This window comes from Haliotis cracherodii, unplaced genomic scaffold (genome assembly GCF_022045235.1).
Source record: "Haliotis cracherodii isolate W230 unplaced genomic scaffold, xgHalCrac1.p SCAF_2, whole genome shotgun sequence".
In the NCBI taxonomy this organism is placed as follows: Eukaryota; Metazoa; Mollusca; class Gastropoda; order Lepetellida; family Haliotidae; genus Haliotis; species Haliotis cracherodii.
In genome coordinates this window covers 71,799,131-71,819,551 of record NW_027266275.1, presented here as the reverse complement: position 1 = coordinate 71,819,551, position 20,421 = coordinate 71,799,131, and the positions used below count along the sequence as shown (strand labels likewise).

Genomic DNA, 20,421 nt, shown 5'->3' with positions numbered 1-20,421 from the left:
ATGCAGCGTTCACACGAGATAAGGAAGTGCCATAAAATACTCCTCCACATCCCCGGAATGGTTAGACGTTTCCCGTCTGTGTTCCGAGCAACACGCTGGGTTTACTGTGCAGGGTAACTGACGCACCAGTCGTTCACAGCCTCTGTTCTGACGCCTCGCGTGACGTTGATTAAACAAATCTGCCAGATATTCCCAACGGACAAGCCAAAAAAAGAAGGAAAACCTTTCTCTGGAAGACAGTTGTGTTTAGTGAGTACAAAGGTCGGGAATGGTACAATCCATGCAAGAATCTCGGATAATCTTTGTCAATGATATGAATGTAGTGTTGATACTGAATGCCGATTGTCACGTATTTACAGACTGCCGTCATATAGATGGAATATTGCTGACAACAAACAAAAACTGTTAAAGGTGGTAAGTTAGATTCAAGCTGTTAAAACAACACCATCTGCGTACTCTATGTTTATGACTCCCACAAACCTGACGTTAAACGATATCCTTCAATAACTCACAGATACTTATGTAACTAGGGGAAGCTCACGGAACACAAGGTGTGACTTACACAGTGGTGTCACAGTCCGACATTGTGGTGTATTGTAACGTTGTTATAGAAACAAGTTGCATGTTACTTCACCGTGTCAGCGATTAGAGATATATACATATTTGTGAACTAAACGGCCGCCTCTGTAGTTGCCCGGAGAGCCAAAGGTCCTGGGTTCGATCCCCGGCCGCGTCATACCAAAAGACGTTAAAAGACGGTCTTGTTGTTACCATGTCTGGCGATCGGCATTAATGGGCTCAAACAAGGACCGGTCGGCTCGTATACTGTGTCGTATACTGGGTATTCATGTTAAACTGCAGCATGGTATCTCACTGGGCTAGCACTATAACATCGACCTCAGTCCGGACTAGTACAAGCAGCCACAAACACACGTACATGCACGTCGCTAAATAAGTGCAATAATCTTCACCGCGACGTTAAACCCCACTTCACCTCACCTCTGAAGTAAACACACGCATACACGCGATACCTGGCTTAAATTCACTCACAGTTAATCTGTTGCGTGAGTAGTAAACGACACATGCCATCATTAGATCATATAACTGCATCCTGCATGAGGCTGCTGTGACGTAAGCGACAGTGGCGACAGATGGGACGACGACAGTTGCGGCACACGTCATGTCCGCGAGTGTATCTGGAGGTCGATACAGTATCATGGATAACTACGGCTCCTGGTAAAAGGTGGATTATATTTCTACAGCAAGAAGACCTGGTATTGCGAGTACAACAGCTACTATCGCTGGCCAACCTGGCCTGGTAATGAGAGGTAGGTGTGTAGATGTCCTAGCGGTCTTCGGATGATTCCTAGTCAGACACACAGGTATTCCGGAAGCTCCATGCAGTGTATATGCGAGGGGCGTGTTTAAATGCAACCGTAGTCATTATATTGAAGGGGCCCTGCGGTGTGACGAGTTTATGTCCGTATCGTTGAAAACGTTCCTACAGATGTCAGTGGCATAACGTGTGTGCATTGCATAACGTGAGACTGGTGCCTGTTTGTATGTACCGAGTATGCTCGTGATGCATCTGTGTAGTTCCAACTGACGGGAAGGTTTCGTTTATAGATGCTCAAGGAAATATATTGTATGTTCTATTTCCTCCCAAATTATACTGAACACTGACATCAATAACGACGGATAATTCACATGCATAGAAAGTGACTATCTAGTTTGAGTCTGTAAAACCCTTGTCACACTAGAAGCGGAATGATCCGGAATGTCGTCGGAATGAACATTCTTTGTTTATTCCTGGATATTCGAAGTGCATTCTAAAACTTCTGACTTCATTCTGAGTGCATTCCAAATATTCGAGCCCATTCTTGTGGCCGGCCCGAATGTTTTGCTCATTCTTAAAACTTTCGAGGTGCATTTAAAGTGGAGAAATATCAAACAGCATTCGAAGTGTATTCTAACTCCACTCTGAGCGTATTCTAAATATTCTTACGGCATTCCAACAGCATTCGAGACATTCTGATCGCATTCGAGGGAGAATCGAAACGCCAAGCCACTTCAAATCCTGCCCGAATGTCCCGAATGCGCCTCGAATGAGCCGGAATGCACATCGAATGAATATGGATTGCTGCCGGGATCTTTTTCGATATTAAAAGAATTCAGCTGGAATGCACTTCGAATGATTCATGTTACATTCTAAGTACATTCTAAGTATTCGAGCTTCATTCTGTTTGAATTCTTGGACGTTCGAACCATAATCGGCGGCCATTCCGGGAGCGTTCTGACTGCATTCGAGGTAAATTCGTACAGCATTCGAGACACCTTCAGACCAGACCTCGGGTGGTATTCGGCCAGCAATCGAACCGCACTCGTATGGCATTCGAAGTGCATTCTAAATATTCTGACTGCATTCTAACAGCATTCTAAATATTCCTACTGTGTTCCAACTACATTCGAGATGGATTCGAGAGCCAATACACCCGGAATGAGCAAGAATCATTCGAGGCGGGTTCGAGGCGCATTGTAAGTAATTGAATAAGTGTGTGTCTAAATAATTGAATAATGGAATGATTGTGTGTGTCTAAATCATTGAATAGTGGAGTGTGTGTGTGTGTGTGTTTGTGTGTGTGTGTGTGTGTGTGTCTTGATCATTGAGTAGTGATGTAAGTGTGAGTATCTAGATAATAGTCGTGTGAGTGTGTGTGTAGATCATTGAATAGTGGTGTGAGTGTGTGTGTAGATCATTGAATAGTGGTGTGAGTGTGTGTGTCTAGATCATTGAATAGTGATGTGAGTGTGTGCCTAGACAATTGGATAGTGGATTTAGTGTGTGGTTTTAGATCATTGAATAGTCGTGTGAGTGTGTGTGTAGATCATTGAATAGTGGTGTGAGTGTGTGTCTGAATAGTGTGATCACTGAATAGTGATGTAAGTGTATGTCTCTAGATCATTGAGTGTGTGTGTAGATCATTGAATAGTAGAGTGAGTGTGTGTATCTAGATGATTGAATAGTGGGGCGTATGTGTGTATCTAGATCATTGAATGTTGGTGTGAGTCTGTGTATCTAGATCATTGAATTTTGTTGTGAGTGTGTGTGTCTAGATCTTTGAATACTGCTAAGTGATTTCCGTGTGGACGGGTTCTCTACACTTTGCAGCAATGTCAGCAGAGAAGAAAGGTCCCGTATACACCGTGTAGTGGCGGAAATGTCTAGAACGCCACACAATAAGAAATCGATCGTTGTATCGATCAATGAACATGTATTGGTAAGCCATTCAGTTGCATAGATGGCAACGGGTCGTCCTGTTTAGTGAGAACGGAAATCAACTTGACGCCCGTGAGAACGACCGCTGTAACCTCTGTGAGTATTACACGTGTTACAGACTTGGACATTATTCCACAGTTTAACCGATGCTGATTGTCTGATGAGGTGCTGTTACATTGTCATCAGATTACGGTTGAAGTATAGACTATGTTAATAGAGAAGACACGGTTTCCTGCATAATTGTTCTTTTATTGAAAGACAGTAAGTGTATACATACCTAACAACTCTTTGCTTGGGGATAAACTAACCTAATTCACAAGTAACGATCAGGACAAAAGGGACGCCATATCACTGTCACCAATCGGTGGCAATAGTGACGCATCACCGACCTGAGAGATATTGTGTGAGAAACGCTATTTTCAGATCTTACCTATATACTTATCTTCAAACCACATTTTCCTGGTCAAATAACAATCATTCATTTACTTACAGTTTAGTCTTCAGACACAATCAGGCATATATATATATATATTTATAACGCTATCAGTTGCTTCATAGTTTAGACCAGTAATAAAAGCTTCGGTTTATTTTCTGTTTAATGTCGATAACTGCATGTAATCTGCAGAATCCATAGGCCCAGCTGTCGCTGAGGTTGATGTGTCACCATTGACAACCTATACACAAGACTGTACACTGTGTGCCAGCAAGGCACACCAGCAGCATGCAGTCGGCTCATCGATTATGGCGACAGCGATATTCAGTATGACAAACAAATATTCATTCACAGCGACTGGACGGTAAATTCTAGTGATGACAATCTGTAGGTTTTGTTGCCTCAGTTGTGGCAACAGCTCCGTGCTGAGAGTAGTCTTGTGACGTCCCCTGGTGATATTGAAGCAGTGTCGTGTTTACAGTAGCGCTAAAGGATGCAAATCGTTTAGGTGATACTGGTAACAAAATATTTTGAATTTAAAATATTTATTTTACGATATAGGAATGAATTGTGTCCCCACCACTATGTCTACTAACAAAAGTTGGAGGATCTTCAGTAATATGCCTGGGACACCTCTCATGCAGTGACAAAACCTTACCTGTGTTTAACTTTAATTTTTTTTTAAAAACAACACAACACGAAGGCCGAGATTTCCTTTTGAGTGTGAGACTACATCCTCTGATATATGAGTTGTTGCCTGTATGGGAATAGAATAGAGAGAGTTCATCTCTTCGCCCCTTGACTGCTGCCGTCTCCGGATCCTTATTGTAGTGTATATTTAACCCTACCAGATATTTGACCTTTTCTCAATAAGAGGTGGTTATTGTTATTTGAAACTTCTCACTGACCAATCGAAAATGAGTATTTTCCATATTCCATTATGTATATTAGTTACTTCTTTCTGTGAAAGTTGCATATCTATTTCGGTGTTAATTGTCTGACAAACAAACAGAAAGATGTATTATTTTAGATTCATCCGTATGTTTCTACATTTTGAGCGTTAATGATGAGAGAGAAGACATTTAAATACAGAGAGTGTAAGACCCTGCCAGCAGCACTACCTGTGGGTCATCGGGAATCCAAGGCCTGTGTATTGTGACCTTCGTTAAGTTTGACAATGGATGAATGTTTAGTCTATAAATAATCAGATGTACTTTGATGAACATGCATAATGTTGGCTGATCAGCGTCTCGCCGGTGTTCATCTGTTCCACCCAACGCGGTGAACGTCTGTGACCTACAACAACGTTACAATTGACGAGTTTCAAGCTGTGGTCGTTAATGAGGTACTAATATATTTGTATACTTTCTACTGCTGACCGCCTCCGTTGTTTAGTGGTAGAACGTCCGCCTCGAGTGCGAATAGAGGTTTGATCCGCGGCCGCAACATTCTAAAAGATGGGACTTGCTGTTACCATTTTTGCTCGATATTATGGGGCTAAAACATGGACCGGTTGGCTCGGAGTCATTTTTCTGTGACTTGGTGGGGTATTCGTGTTAAGGCATGGTCCCTCAGTGGGGTAGCACGATAAAATCGGCATCAGTCCGGTCTAGCACACACACACACACACACACACACACACACACACACACACACACACACACACACACACACACACACACACACACACACACACACACACACACACACACACACACACACACACACACACACACACATTCTACAATACAGAGATATCTATCACTAAAAGGGGGGAAGTTACACGCTTTAATTGTAGATTTTGCAAAGGTTTTGGACTTGTGGTCCTTCTTTAGAGACATGGGCTAAGTCGCAGAATTAGAAAATTATTGTGTACTTTATATAAAAATGTGAAAATGTGTGTTCGGAACGATGTCGTTTGATTTTATAAGTAGTGTAGGTGTCCGACAAGGGTTCATATTTTAAGTCCATTTCTGTTTTCCTTTTTCATAAATGAATTATCCTATCAATTCCCCCAAAAGAATCACTGGTGGTATACAAATACGACCCGAAACTATTAAATTATTTTTACTCCTTTTCGATGATGATATGGTCTTGTTCTCGTGCACAATACCTGGCTTCCAAAAACAAATACATGTATAAGAGAGTTATTGTGACGGGTTGAAACTTTTGTAGTTTTTAAAAATGTTGGTAATGTCTCTAGAAAAGCAAAATGGCATTAGAGAGGGAAATATGTAAAAGTTGTTCCATTTTATTAATAATTAGGTATGTGTTTTACAAGTATATTAACTTGGTCAAATAATGCACATAAAATTGCATTGCAATCCAAGATCTTTTTGTAGGCATATTAAAAAGTCTTAGAGTTTGGGACAATATTAGATATGATGTTTACTTAAAAATCTTTGATACAAAACTAAGCTCGATTCTATTGCATGGATAAAAAAATGGGGCCTAGAACATTTGGATGTTATTGGAAAGATACATTTATATCCATGTAAAACGTTCTTGGGTAAAATCTAGCACAGAAAATAGGGTATATGGTGAATGCGGAAGCGTTCCCACGTATATCTATTGTTGTTTAGAGGCTGTTAAATACTGTTAATAAGTTAATAAATATGCCATCTTCACGATACCTTAGAAAATGTTATAATATGATGCTACTCTACGACAGTCATGGGAAACTGAATTGGGCATCAAAAGTTCAAATCATGATATACGAATATGGATATGGTTATATTTGGTTACAGCAACATGTAGATATGCCACAACATTTCTTCACCCGTTTGACACAGGCCTTTAAAAATATGTACAGCCCAAAATGGCATTGTTCTTTGTCCAGTTGGAGAAAAGCAAATTGCTACACGTCATTTAAGACTACTGTATTACTAGAACCTTATCTATTAAGTGTAAATATATATATACACTAGTTCAGAACAGCTCTTCTCGATTTGGGGCAGATATGAAGGTATTGTTTGAGAACATATACTTTGTAGGATTTGTAAAACTGACTGTATTGAAGATGAATATCACTTTTTATGTGTATGCCCAGTGTATAATGATTTCAGATCAAAATATCTAAATAAATATTTCTACAACAACCAAAATGGTATATTTTGTAAATTAATGACATGATATTACAGAAACTATGAGAAATGTATCTATGTTCATTTATCATGCAATGACACTAGAAAATGCATGAATTTGTAACCCGCCCAAACAATGAATGTACTGTAGGCCTTTGGCTTCATCTGTACCATGAATAAAGATTAATTGACAGGACGACCTATAGTTACCTCATTTAAAAGTTATCATGATGATGATGAAGATGATAATGTTGATGATGTGGTATTGGTCAGGTTTTGACGATTCACGATCTGTAGGCGGGACTTAACAATGGGTGCTCCAACCTTCATGACATATATCATTCATTACTCTCATTGTCAATTTGCTTCACCTATCATTGACCTCCCCTTGAGAATATATCCCCACCATGGTAACGTCGTCGTCATCTTCCCTGTCTCCTCATCAATATGTCATCAAAGCTAACGTATTAAAGGCACTAGTAAACTAACATCATTAGAAAAGGGGACTGAAAACATTGAAAACAAACGTTTTGTCGATCGACTTAAATGATTTGAGGCTAGAACTACCCTGAGTCGGGTCATGATTCAAGCAGTGTTAAGACCTGTAGCACACACTTGGGAGAAGAACCGTCCCCAAAGTGTCTCAGGTTGACTGAAACATAGCATTTAGCACTTTTCAATAAGCGTATGCTATGTTTAAAACATTTCCACTCTGCGTCTCCTTCTCGTCTGTCGACCTGCTGACTGGTTAAACAATCTGTGGTGCCGTCAATCACGATCCGTTTCCGAGACCGCGGTATATTTATGACGTCCGTGTCTTATGTGTATCAATACTGCCTAGTGACGACGACTCCGGGAAATAACTCCCTTCAATTCCTACACGAGACTACTGTGTTTTCCTTAAGTACAGCTTAGTGTTTGATACTCTCATGAATAGTCTGCTAGTTTAGGCGTTATTAATGGAATCTGTTGAATAAGAATCGCCAGCACCTCTGTACCTACCCGAAGACCCGGCCCACGTCGCTGTAACGCTCTATCGACCCAGTCGGTCGGAGCAGCAGAGAAACGGAGCGGAACGATATGGCGTTATGGATCTAGCTCCTTTGCGCAGCGGATGGTTACTTATGCAGGACTAACGTGAACTAGTTCCCGAGTTAAATGTCAGCTTACTTCGATACCCGAAGGTTGAACGTGGATCTATATGACTTGGTTCTGATGTCTGTGGCTTGTGGATCTGTGAGACGTGATCCTTACCTGTGTGTAGGAGAATCCGGTCGTGTCTGGTATGTATGTCGGCACGTGTAATGATGGACACACGGATGCATGTGCAGATGTTCATATAATATGTCGGTGTGATGTACAGTTATGTGTGATGTAGGCTGCGAGGTGGCAGCTATGCCTTGCAGTATTATATTAATGTTCCTTGATATTTGTGTTGTCAATACAAGGTAGGTGTTTCATATATGCCGAGAACACAATTGCGGTACAAATGGATGGATGGAGGGATTTATATTACATATACGTGCAGCGTTGTCTTTACTTTTACCTGGTTTTATATACCTTTGGTTGTGTAAGCCTAACAATTGTAGAGAACAGTTTAATAATAGACGATTACGTGAAGCCGAGTTGAGACCTCTCACCACAGTTGTGGCTGTCTGCCAGTATCTCAATGCTCTACAAACATGTGGGGCTTGAAACAAATATATAAATAGGCTCAACAAATAGGAACAGTTTGAGCAGATTGAAAACGCGAGAATGGCAACTAGTCACGTGTTATGTTATACAGTGTTGCCAGCAGCCGGTATGTACACTTTGCCCTGATCCTGTATGCATGATAGCATGATAGATGGCTCGGTATATAATATCATCATAAACACCTTTCCTTAGTGTCGTTGGCAGTACTGCAAAAAGTACATAATACAGTAAACTACGGTTATAACGAATACGCTTATAACGAACTGACCGATAAAACGAACTTATTTTTTAGTCCCGGCCATTTGTTGTATATATGCTGTATTTTTGCTTATAACGAACTACGGTTATAACGAACTAAAATGAGTGGTCCCGTTGAGTTCGTTATATCCGTAGTTTACTGTATATGCACAGAACCGCAAAAGAAACGTCACCCCAAGTAAAATAACATGAACAGTTGTCATTTAGATATCTGGCTAATTTTTGTGAAAGTTTCTAAAACTTAACATTACCTTGTCCGGAAAAATGAAATTTGATGATAAAAAAAACAAAGCAGATGACAATAAAACCGATCGTCTAATCGTATCATGACAACGGTCATGGTAACCCGATGCACGTGAGTTCCGTGCAGATTGAAATGCACATGCGTTCCCCCATTTCTTGCCCAATACAAATCCACTCAGATCGGATAACATTCATTCCTTATTGAATTGCTACCACATGCCAAGATTGACAAGAAATCAGCGACACCAAGCCCTTGGACGATTGCAAGCTGGACAAACCGCCCAGCAAGAAGTCAATGCTTTTCAAGTCCCCGTAAGGACCATATACAGGCTCCAGCAACGGTACCAGACATCCAATACTTCTGATGACCGACCACGTAGTGGAAAACCAAGGGTCACCACTCGACGTCAGGATCGTCAGATTGTGCGACAGCATCTTCAAGATTTCTTCGTTACTGCTGGGGAAGCTGCTCGACAGACCATGGGGACACGTCTTCAGTGGGCAACACAGCACCAGCAGTTGGGAAGAGTCCTCCTCTCAGACGAGAGCCGTTACTGTATCTCAACAGCAGATGGCAGAGAAGAGTATGGCGACGCCGTGGGGAACCTAATTCGGATCCTTGTGTTGTTGAGAGACTCGTGGGGTTGTCCGAGCATCATGGTGTGGGGTGGAATTGGTCTTGCACAGAGGGTCGGCCCTGTGGTCTTCCAGAACATCGGTCCAGGGAGAGGCAATGGTGTCACAGCAGCTCGGTACATTGATCAAGTCTTGAGACCACACGTCATATCTCATTTGGCACGTCGCCGCAACCGCGAGTTTCAGCATGATAACGCCAACAAGAGACTTCCTCCAGCAGAATGGCATCAGAACCATGCAGTGGCTTGCCCTCAGTCCCGATTAAGATCCCATTGAGCACCCGTGGAACTAGATTCAAAGACGCCTGAATGACGTCCGACCAAGGCCGACAACTGCAGCTGCAGTGAGTGTGGACTCAAGTGCCTTCATCAACCGCCTCATCCATTCCATATATCGACGTTGCACGGCAGTCATGATTGCACATGGCGGACACACGAGATACTGACTTGTCATGCCATTTTCTCAGAGACTAGTGTTGTGTTTCACTTTAAGAACATTTGACACTTTAATTTCAACCTTGATGATCAGTTTTGCCAAGTTTCATCTTTTTACTATGTCTCAAAGTATGTTTACAGTGTTATGACAAATAAGGTTTCTCATATATCTATCCACGGTGGCGTATCTTTTGCGGTTCAGTATATTTAGGCCTGACTGCCTATATATAATCGGTTTCACGAATGTGATTTTTAAGAGTAAATACATGTATTTATCCCTCATATCATGAGTCATTCAGACTGTTCACGACATTCACTAGTTGTTCATGCATTCGCCCGTTGCATGCGGAAAATCCTCAGCAAGGTGCAAGACGCCGAACTCCAAGTTTACACTGTTTTTTGTGAAGGTAATTTGAAGCAAAAGTACTAGTTTTAAGCAGGTATATAAAGTTCGGCAATTAAAACTTCTTTAGAAATATATTAAAACGAATTGATCACCGCGTGTATGTATAGACGTGAAAAGGTTGGATATACACAAGGATAAGGAATAGTATAGATAACATCTTCTTCACACTGCATATATACTCACACGCAAAAGAAACGCAAGTGTTTTTAAGCAAATAGGTAACAGACACGGAACCAAAAATTGATACGAGTTTTAGCATGTAGTGAAGCCTGATGGTGTTATCAATATTTTTGGTTGCATTTTGGAAGCCCCGAGTAAAAACGCAACATAAAAAACGAATCGCCAAAACGCACCATTTCAATGAACATGTGGGTATCATGCACCCAATTCTCGCGAAATTGAAAATGTACGAACTGTAGTTGGTATAAAACCTTGATCAACGATGCCACGCCTATCTCAAGTTCAGAGAAACCAGGCTATCGGACGTTTGGAAGCTGGAGAGTCTGTCCAAGATGTTGCCCGTCATTTCAACGTTAACATAACCACAATTTGCCGTCTCCTGCATCGATACAATGGAGCGGTCGTCCTAGGGTCACCACACCTAGACAAGATCGGCAGATTATCCGTCAACACCAGCGACATCCGTTCCTAACCGCAAGCGAAAGTGCTCGACAGACCATAGAAACACATAATCGACACATTAGCCAAGACACTGTGATCCGACGTCTCCGTTTCAACAACCTCAGATGTCGCCGACCAGCACGTCGTCCTGTTCTCCAACCACGGCATCGACAAGCACGACTTCAGTGGGCACAGGGTCATCGCAATTGGCGTCATCGTGAGTGGAGGCGTGTCATCTTCTCTGATGAAAGTCGCTTTTGTGTCTCCCATGCAGACGGCAGAGTCAGAATTTGGCGTCGTCGAGGTGATCGTTTCGCTGACAGAAACGTTGTGGAAAGGGATCCATGGGGGGACCTAGCGTCATGATATGGGCAGGGATTGGACTTAATGCGAGACTTGGACCCATGTGCTTTCTGAATGTTGGTGAAGGTTGGGGACACGGCGTCACTGCTCAGCGGGGCGGTCGGGTAGCCTAGAGGTTAAAGCGTTGGATCGTCACGCCGAAGACCCGGGTTCGATTCCCGACATGGGTACAATGTGTGAAGCCCATTTCTGGTGTCCCCCGCCGTGATATTGCTGGAATATTGCTAAAAGCGGCGTAAAACCATACTCACTCACTCACTCACTCACTCACTGCTCAGCGGTATATCGACCAAGTGATCAGACCCCACGTAGTTACATTTTTTGCACAACACCTACAACAGATTTTCCAACAGGACAACGCTCGTCCACATGTTGCCAGAGCTACCATGACCTTTCTGCAACAACACAACATCCGTGTTCTACCGTGGCCAGCCCTCAGCCCTGATCTGAACCCCATCGAACACTTGTGGGATGAGGTTCAAAGGCGTCTGCACAATGTGCGCCCAGTCCCTACAACTGCCGATGAACTACGCACAGCTGCTCTGGATGTGTGCAGGAGGATCCCTAGGGCCTTCACAGATCGTCTGATCCACTCAATGTACAGATGTGTGTCAGTGATCAATGCTAATGGTGGTCACACCAGGTATTGACTGACATTTTGGGTATTGACCCGAAAATGTGTAAGCCCTTAACATTTGAAAAAACCCAATTATGTCATCTGCCTTTTAATCCATTAAACTGTCTTCAGTCAATTTTTTGTCAATCGTGCCCTATTACTATTTCTTGTCTTTAATGTTGAAAATAATAAACATGTATACTGCATACTCGACTTGCGTTTCTTTTGCGTGTGAGTATATTAACCACGAGATAGGGACCAACTCTCTGGGCAGAGATATCACTTAACACGACCAGCCTACACAACATGAGGTCTTGAGTGAATAAACAGTGAGTTTATTAGTAACTGACTGCCGGTCGTCCGAATTTATACCTATTCTAGCTACACCAGATATATCATTTTCTGATTAACATAGCGATAAACATACTATTGTGACCTATAGATATCGACAGAATAATATAATATGGCCGAGTCCATGCTGATAAAGGTGTTTACGAGTGACGATCAACATGAAAAAGAATAGTAGACCAGTTACTTGTATGGTGCGGGTGTTTACGTAGTACGTGTGTACGATGGACACAGCGGTAAATACCGGTGACGGTGTTGACGTAGTACGTGTTGATGATGGACACAGCGGTAAATACCGGTGACGGTGCTGACGTAGTACGTGTAGATGATGGATACAGCGGTAAAAACCGGTGACGGTGTTGACGTAGTACGTGTAGATGATGGACACAGCGGTAAATACCGGTGACGGTGTTGACGTAGTACGTGTAGATGATGGACACAGCGGTAAATACCGGTGACGGTGTTGACGTAGTACGTGTGTACGATGGACACAGCGGTAAATACCGGTGACGGTGTTGACGTAGTACGTGTAGATGATGGACACAGCGGTAAATACCGGTGACGGTGCTGACGTAGTACGTGTAGATGATGGACACAGCGGTAAATACCGGTGACGGTGCTGACGTAGTACGTGTAGATGATGGACACAGCGGTAAATACCGGTGACGGTGTTGACGTAGTACGTGTAGATGATGGACACAGCGGTAAATGCCGGTGACGATGCTGACGTAGTACGTGTAGATGATGGACACAGCGGTAAATGCCGGTGACGGTGTTGACGTAGTACGTGTAGATGATGGACACAGCGGTAAATGCCGGTGACGGTGCTGACGTAGTACGTGTAGATGATGGACACAGCGGTAAATGCCGGTGACGGTGTTGACGTAGTACGTGTAGATGATGGACACAGCGGTAAATACCGGTGACGATGCTGACGTAGTACGTGTAGATGATGGACACAGCGGTAAATACCGGTGACGGTGTTGACGTAGTACGTGTAGATGATGGACACAGCGGTAAATACCGGTGACGGTGTTGACGTAGTACGTGTAGATGATGGACACAGCGGTAAATACCGGTGACGGAGTTGGCGTCTTACATTTGTTTGCCAGCCAAACTCTATATCTGACCAGGACAACAAGAGATACTAGCCCTGATCAATGTACGTATCGCGTTATCAGTTTGACCCTCCGCATGTTTCAGACATTGGAACACGGATGATGGTTTATAATATTCCATTATTTAACAATGTGTGTATTTTCTCATATAATGCGTAAAGGTTTGTCCAATAATTCCATGCAAACACACACGTTTCAGGCCTGCATTCATCAGGGGAATAACAGGGACGGGACCATGAAATATACACACAGGGTAAGCCAGTTAGGATGAGATACAATGAATGCCAGTCAAACAGATAGAGATACTCTGAATGCCAGTCAAACAGATAGAGATACTCTGAATGCCAGTCAAACAGATAGAGATACCCTGAATGCCAGTTAAACAGGTAGAGATACTCTTAATGCCAGTCAAACAGTTAGAGATACTCTGAATGCCAGTCAAACAGATAGAGATCATCTGAAAGCCAGTTAGACAGGTAGAGATACTCTGAATGCCAGTCAAACAGTTAGAGATACTCTGAATGTCAGTCAAACAGGTAGAGATACAGCGAATGATAATTAAACAGTTAGACAAAATAGACACGATTTATGGATAACAACTTCTTTGATTACTGTACAGGCGACGTGTCGATTAAGATCCTTATACCATTGCCAAGCATGTTATGCAATTATACGTCTATTGATTTAAAGCATTAAACCTCTGATCTGTAGCTTATTGAGAGAACAGCGTTGGATGGTAGAGAATACATACAAAATCATTAATCAGAACTGCAGATGCCTGTGTATATACCAATTTTCACTGCATAGGTTGATCATCACAAGGTTAAGTACATGATTGTCTGCCATGTGTGATTTCAGTGTGGATAGATTTCTGTACACCCAGAAGTGACAATGAGTAGGGACACTGTCACTTCCGGTAATGGCGGTCAGACACAGCTATCATTGAAGGTAATCCAACAAGGTCATTAGTTCATACATTTGAGAATACTAACAAATAAAGTAATGCTTCAATGTCAACGAAAGCTGTGAAGTTGTTTTTGTGATGAAAGTCGGCAAAGATTGCATGGTTGCATCTAGAGATTCGGTCTTTCATCGTCGTGTCAATAGACTTCCCATGGGAGACCCTACTTCATTATTATCAAGCTTGACGATACAGCTCCAATATTGTCAGTGCTGATGATGTGGTAGGTTGTCTTTATGACATTTTTGTACGTATCGTCCGTACAATAGCTCGTTTGATTGCCACGACTGCTTTCCTTCACGAGCGATGGATATAAACACGATCAACGATATCACCAAATTTGTTAGTGTGGTCCGGACAATAGCTCGTTTGATTGCCACGACTGCTTTCCTTCACGAGCGATGGGTATAAACACGATGAACGATATCACCAAATTTGTTAGTGTGGTCCGTACAATAGCTCGTTTGATTGCCACGACTGCTTTTCTTTACGAGCGATGGGTATAAACACGATCAACGATATCATCCTATATGTCAGTGTAGTCGGTATGATAGCTCGTTTGATTGCCACGACTGCTTTCCTTCACGAGCGATGGGTATAAACACGATCAACGATATCACCAAATTTGTTAGTGTGGTCCGTACAATAGCTCGTTTGATTGCCACGACTGCTTTCCTTCACGAGCGATGGGTATAAACACGATCAACGATATCACCAAATTTGTTAGTGTGGTCCGTACAATAGCTCGTTTGATTGCCACGACTGCTTTCCTTCACGAGCGATGGGTATAAACACGATGAACGATATCACCAAATTTGTTAGTGTAGTCCGTACAATAGCTCGTTTGATTGCCACGACTGCTTTCCTTCACGAGCGATGGGTATAAACACGATCAACGATATCACCAAATTTGTTAGTGTGGTCCGGACAATAGCTCGTTTGATTGCCACGACTGCTTTCCTTCACGAGCGATGGGTATAAACACGATCAACGATATCACCAAATTTGTTAGTGTGGTCCGGACAATAGCTCGTTTGATTGCCACGACTGCTTTCCTTCACGAGCGATGGGTATAAACACGATCAACGATATCACCAAATTTGTTAGTGTGGTCCGGACAATAGCTCGTTTGATTGCCACGACTGCTTTCCTTCACGAGCGATGGGTATAAACACGATCAACGACATCGATGATGCTGCAGCGACATACTTGGGGCTTTATTTACAGTTACTATTGGCAACAGGGGTGTACTGGCTGTAGATCTGCCGCCACGGTTCACTCTGCACACGGTGAAGGTGTGTGTGCGTGAGTGTTGAGACGAGACGTCCCACGGCCTTGTGATGCTGCTGTCACACAAGGCAGCAGGTGTAAAACAATAAATAAAAATGTCATCTTGGTGTACGTCCATTTAACCTTTCATAAACTGAAGTCACGTGACTGACTACATTCAACTTTCATGTCGTAAAAATCATCAGCACACTCTGCAGCGTCGCAATACTTTGTGTTTTACATTTCTTTCACGGCCACCTGGGAATGGGTTTGGACCAGACAAACTAGTGGTTGATAGTATGAGAAGCGGTCTGAGGCCAGGACCAGCCAATCAGCATCTCAACTCAGGCTGGATGTTGTGAGAATTGGGTCTGTCCAGTGTACATGTCAGCCTTTTCAACTCACAACAGGTCTTGGTGCGGTAGGGTTCATAAAGTATTCGCTCGTCACGCCAAAGGCCTGGGTTCGATTCCCATTGGATACAATGGGGTTCCCTCGCTGTGCTATTGATGGAATATGTCTAACAGCGGCATAAAACCTTACTCACTCACAACAGGTTTCATATGAAATGTATTCACTTGTATAGCTTTCGTAACAAAGTGTTATTGATTTCAATTCACCACCATGCGGTATGGTTTATATTGCTTGGTAATTGTTCTCACGGAAAAGGTAGATTGTGTATATATATATGCACGGTGATGGAAACTGATAACAGAAATATGATATGAGCATGCCAACCTGCACACCTCCGTGAATGACTGACTGCAACAGCTGTCCCTCACAGGAACCTCATTGTGGGGCTCCTTGTGTGGCCAGACAGGTAATTGCTCAACGAGGACGAGCGGCAGGGAGACACGAAACAGGGACATGGGGTAGGTGTCAGGTGTTGGTGCAGGGGTAGTGGAGGGGGTAGGGTGTAGGAGATAGTGCAGGGGTAGTGGCATGGGGAAGGTACAGGTGTTGTGGAGGGGTAGTGGAGGGGTAGGGGTAAGGGCAGGGGTAGTTGAGGGGGTAGGAGCAGGGGTAGTGGCAGGAGGTAGGTGCAGGAGTAGGGGTAACGGACGGGGAAGAGGAGGGGGTAGGGGAAGGAGCAGGGGTAGTGGAGGGGGTAGGGGTAAGGGCAGGGGTAGTTGAGGGGGTAGGAACAGGGGTAGTGGCAGGAGGTAGGTGCAGGAGTAGGGGTAACGGACGGGGTGGAGGAGGGGGTAGGGGAAGGGGCAGGGGTAGTGGAGGGGGTAGGGGTAAGGGCAGGGGTAGTTGAGGGGGTAGGAACAGGGGTAGTGGCAGGAGGTAGGTGCAGTAGTAGGGGTAACGGACGGGGTAGAGGAGGGTGTAGGGAAAGGGGCAGTGGTAGAGGAGGGGGTGGGGTAAGGGCAGGGGTAGTTGAGGGGGTAGGAGCAAGGCTAATCGCAGGAGGTAGGTGCAAGGGTAGGGATAACGGACGGGGTAAAGGAAGGGGCAGGGGTAGAGGAGGGGGTAGGGGTAAGGGTAAGGGCAGGGGTAGTGGCAGGAGGTTGATGCAGGAGTTGGTGCAGGGGTAAGTAGAGAAGGAATGCGGGGCTGTTTATAGCTGACAGCTACTACAGTATAGAAACGCATCAGGAAATAGCCTCGGATTATTTGATGCTCTGAAGTGGGTGGTTGGTGGCTGGAACAGGGGAGATCCTCTGACAACACTATTTATTCCATCAGGTTTTAGGAAAAGACTTTTTGTTCCCTGAGTATTCTGGACAGAATATCCTGAATATTCTGTGTCTCAAATAAAGTATTGAAGCTCTGACGGTTGAATGCAGATCTAACTTAACGAGTTTTCCATCTGTTTACAGTTCAAAGTGAAACTCTACCCCAGGAAGCGCCTCGCTGTGGGAGACAACTATTACAACTGAAATATACGTGATTATAAGAGCCTCGCTCTGGGAGTCAACTGTAGCGTCAGACATATCACGTGGCTTTTAGGGCCTCGCTCTGGGAGTCAACTGTAGCACCAGAAAACACCTGATCATCGGCTGCTTCTAGTCAGCATCATGACATCTCACTGAAGTTTGCGAGGGATGATGCATGGGTCCAAAACTACCTTTACCTTTACTTCGTCGATATATACCGTGCTAGTATACACTAGCTGACTAGGAACATAGCACAGTTGGTGAAGTTCGCCACCGACTGATTTCATATCTGAATCGCGTAATCCTAACTACAAACAGGCATACACTGTAAATCACTTATGACTGAACAGCCCTCTACGATCAACACCCGCAATCCACAAATAGTCTATTCGCCAAGGTCTATCAGCACCCACCCGGCTTACAAGGACCCAAAACGACCAATCATGATGTTCGTGAATACTTTCCTGAAACACTTGAAGCAGGAGTACTGGGCCTATGTCGCCCTCTTCGGCATCATGGCGCTCTACAGCGGCGTCATGGTCGCAGTGTTCGGCTTCACCGACATCGTGCACCCGTCTGGCGGGGAGATCGAATGGTTTGGCATTTTCCTTATTCTAGGGGGCATTGCCCTCATTCTCACTTCCGGTATCCTCTACCACCGGAAGTCGCGGCGCCTCCGGCCCTGTATCTGTTGTGGGATGGACATGGATGACACTCCCGAGTTTCCGCCCAGGAACAAGAAGCGTCTTCGTTTCGCACCAAACTTGATATCGCCCTATTACGAGATGGTGAAGCACGAGGAACGGAGGCAGACTTTGCCCGCAATCAAAGCGCCTATCGTCCGTTTTCAAAGAAGAACGTCCGACAATGAAATGGTTGACATTGAGCCCGCTGAGGAACAAAGGGGAGACAACTCGGAGGGCAGTAATACAACTTTGATAACGGACATGCGAGGTGCTCAGGTCACCAGGTGTTAAAGGTAATTTAAGACGGACAAACTGTATACACATCATAAAGCCAATATATACATTGTTGCTTGAATCGGAATAAGTTAACTGACGACTGTTGCAGCGTTTTTCAAAAGCGGAATTTTATTGTTGCTTCATTTCGAATGTATAGTGATTAAGGAACATTTGAAGGCTGCCCATCTAATGAGTTTATTGAAATTTTACTGAAATGTATGTGATCCGTCACTGATCGTCATTGCCAACGAGCGCGATTCCTCGTCACGTGCAGAGTGACGAAAATCTGACAGTCTCAGCATCGCCAGTAACAACGTTCACGTGCCTTTGCACCACTGTGCCAGACTTTTTCCAGAGAGGACCTAGCGGCCTTGACCTACCACTAGGGGTCAGATCGACCTCGGTGACTGGTCCGAAGTTGTTTTGGCACATGCGGCCTGATACTTACAGTTGTGCAATATTCTATGTCAGTGTATATGTACTTTAATAGTGCCTAACAACTCTTTGTATAATGAGATATCATCAAAGTGTATTCCTAACAATTATATTTGAGTGTTTCAGAATATGTCAGACTCATGCGAACTATTTGCACTTCCTACATATTGATGTCAGATTCATCGATGAACGAAAAGCATCGAGAGTACCACACAGCATCGAACACTGCTCTGAGATGCAGTTCTAGTGTCAGGTTTTACACATGCAATCGGCGCCACATTTGAGAATTAATATTTATAAAATACTCCTGCGAGATGCTTCCATGTGAAATTGAAAGTTATCTGTACGGACTTTAGACACAAGAGATCCTATATGAAATATTCCGGAGTCGGCAACAAGGGAGACCTTGTTTTATTGAGGAGTTATATTTTGCTAGTTTTGAATTGTTTGAATTTACGCCAATGGGTTCGTGTGCATTATGTGCATAAATACTGGATCACTGTACGTTACTTGTTTTATTACTGGGGTGTTCGAGTGAGGTGTGTCTGTGACAACAGCCGCCGGACGAATTCGTATCACACCTTTGCCCACTCCATGAGATACTGCTACTTCAGCAGATTGTCCCGTGCTTCACAAACTGTTACATATTCAACAAACATTTGAATATTGAGTTATGTGTATATTTGTTCCAGTTATCGTTATATATATATACAGTGTTGTTATTAATATGCATTCTTGATTTTCATGTTCAACTTTTATACTTGATAACTCTCTCATAAAATCAGATGAGGTGTGGCTGGGTGTTGGTGTTTCTTCCGCTTGAGAATCCACCTACAGAGATACACAGACGTTGCAGTTTGTGATCAACCGATGAACAATCCGTATTATTGAGCCAAATGGGTGTCAGGAAAGTGTGGCGGCAGATGAAGGTGAAATCCGTGATCATCATGATTGTGAGACACGTGATCAATGTGACGAAACACGTGATCAAGGTGGTAAAACACGTTAGCATGGTAGTGAAACACGTGATCAAGGTGGTAAAACACGTTAGCATGGTAGTGAAACACGTGATCGAGGGGGTGAAACACGAGATCACTGTGGTGAAACAGGTGATCATGGTGGTGAAACACGTGATCATGGTGGTGAAACACGTGAGCATGGTGGTGAAACACGTGATCATGGAGGTGAAACAGGTGAGGATGGTGGTGAAACACGTGAGCATGGTGGTGAAACACGTGATCATGGAGGTGAAACATGTGATAATGGTGATGAAACACGTGATCATGGAGCTGAAACAGGTGAGCATGGTGGGGAAACACGTGAGCATGGTGGTGAAACACGTGCTAATGGTGATGAAACACGTGATCATGGTGGTGAAAT

General features: G+C 43.6%; 2 protein-coding genes across 4 annotated transcripts; one reads left to right on the top strand and one right to left on the bottom strand.

The window, feature by feature from the left end:
* The first annotated feature begins 1,165 nt into the window (after window positions 1-1,165).
* On the top strand, window positions 1,166-19,759 carry LOC139469580 (uncharacterized). Of its 3 annotated transcripts, none has more exons than XM_071251784.1 (2): window positions 1,166-1,328; window positions 17,588-19,759. In XM_071251784.1, the coding sequence occupies exon 2, from the start codon at window positions 17,983-17,985 to the stop codon at window positions 18,619-18,621; it is 639 nt and encodes a 212-aa protein (XP_071107885.1). In that variant the 5' UTR covers window positions 1,166-1,328; window positions 17,588-17,982; the 3' UTR covers window positions 18,622-19,759. The 3 variants fall into 3 exon arrangements, with proteins under 3 accessions (XP_071107885.1, XP_071107883.1, XP_071107884.1); XM_071251782.1 differs by lacking the exon at window positions 1,166-1,328 and adding an exon at window positions 3,297-3,373; XM_071251783.1 differs by lacking the exon at window positions 1,166-1,328 and adding an exon at window positions 7,983-8,076.
* Window positions 16,641-17,360, bottom strand: LOC139467778 (uncharacterized). Its single transcript, XM_071249284.1, has one exon. The coding sequence runs from the start codon at window positions 17,358-17,360 to the stop codon at window positions 16,641-16,643; it is 720 nt and encodes a 239-aa protein (XP_071105385.1).
* Window positions 19,760-20,421: the final 662 nt, after the last annotated feature.

Coding starts and splice junctions, on each gene's coding strand:
- LOC139467778 (XM_071249284.1), bottom strand. CDS start 17,360: ATGCGTTTCTATACTGTAGTAGCTGTCAGCTATAAACAGCCCCGCATT.
- LOC139469580 (XM_071251784.1), top strand. CDS start 17,983: ATGACTGAACAGCCCTCTACGATCAACACCCGCAATCCACAAATAGTC.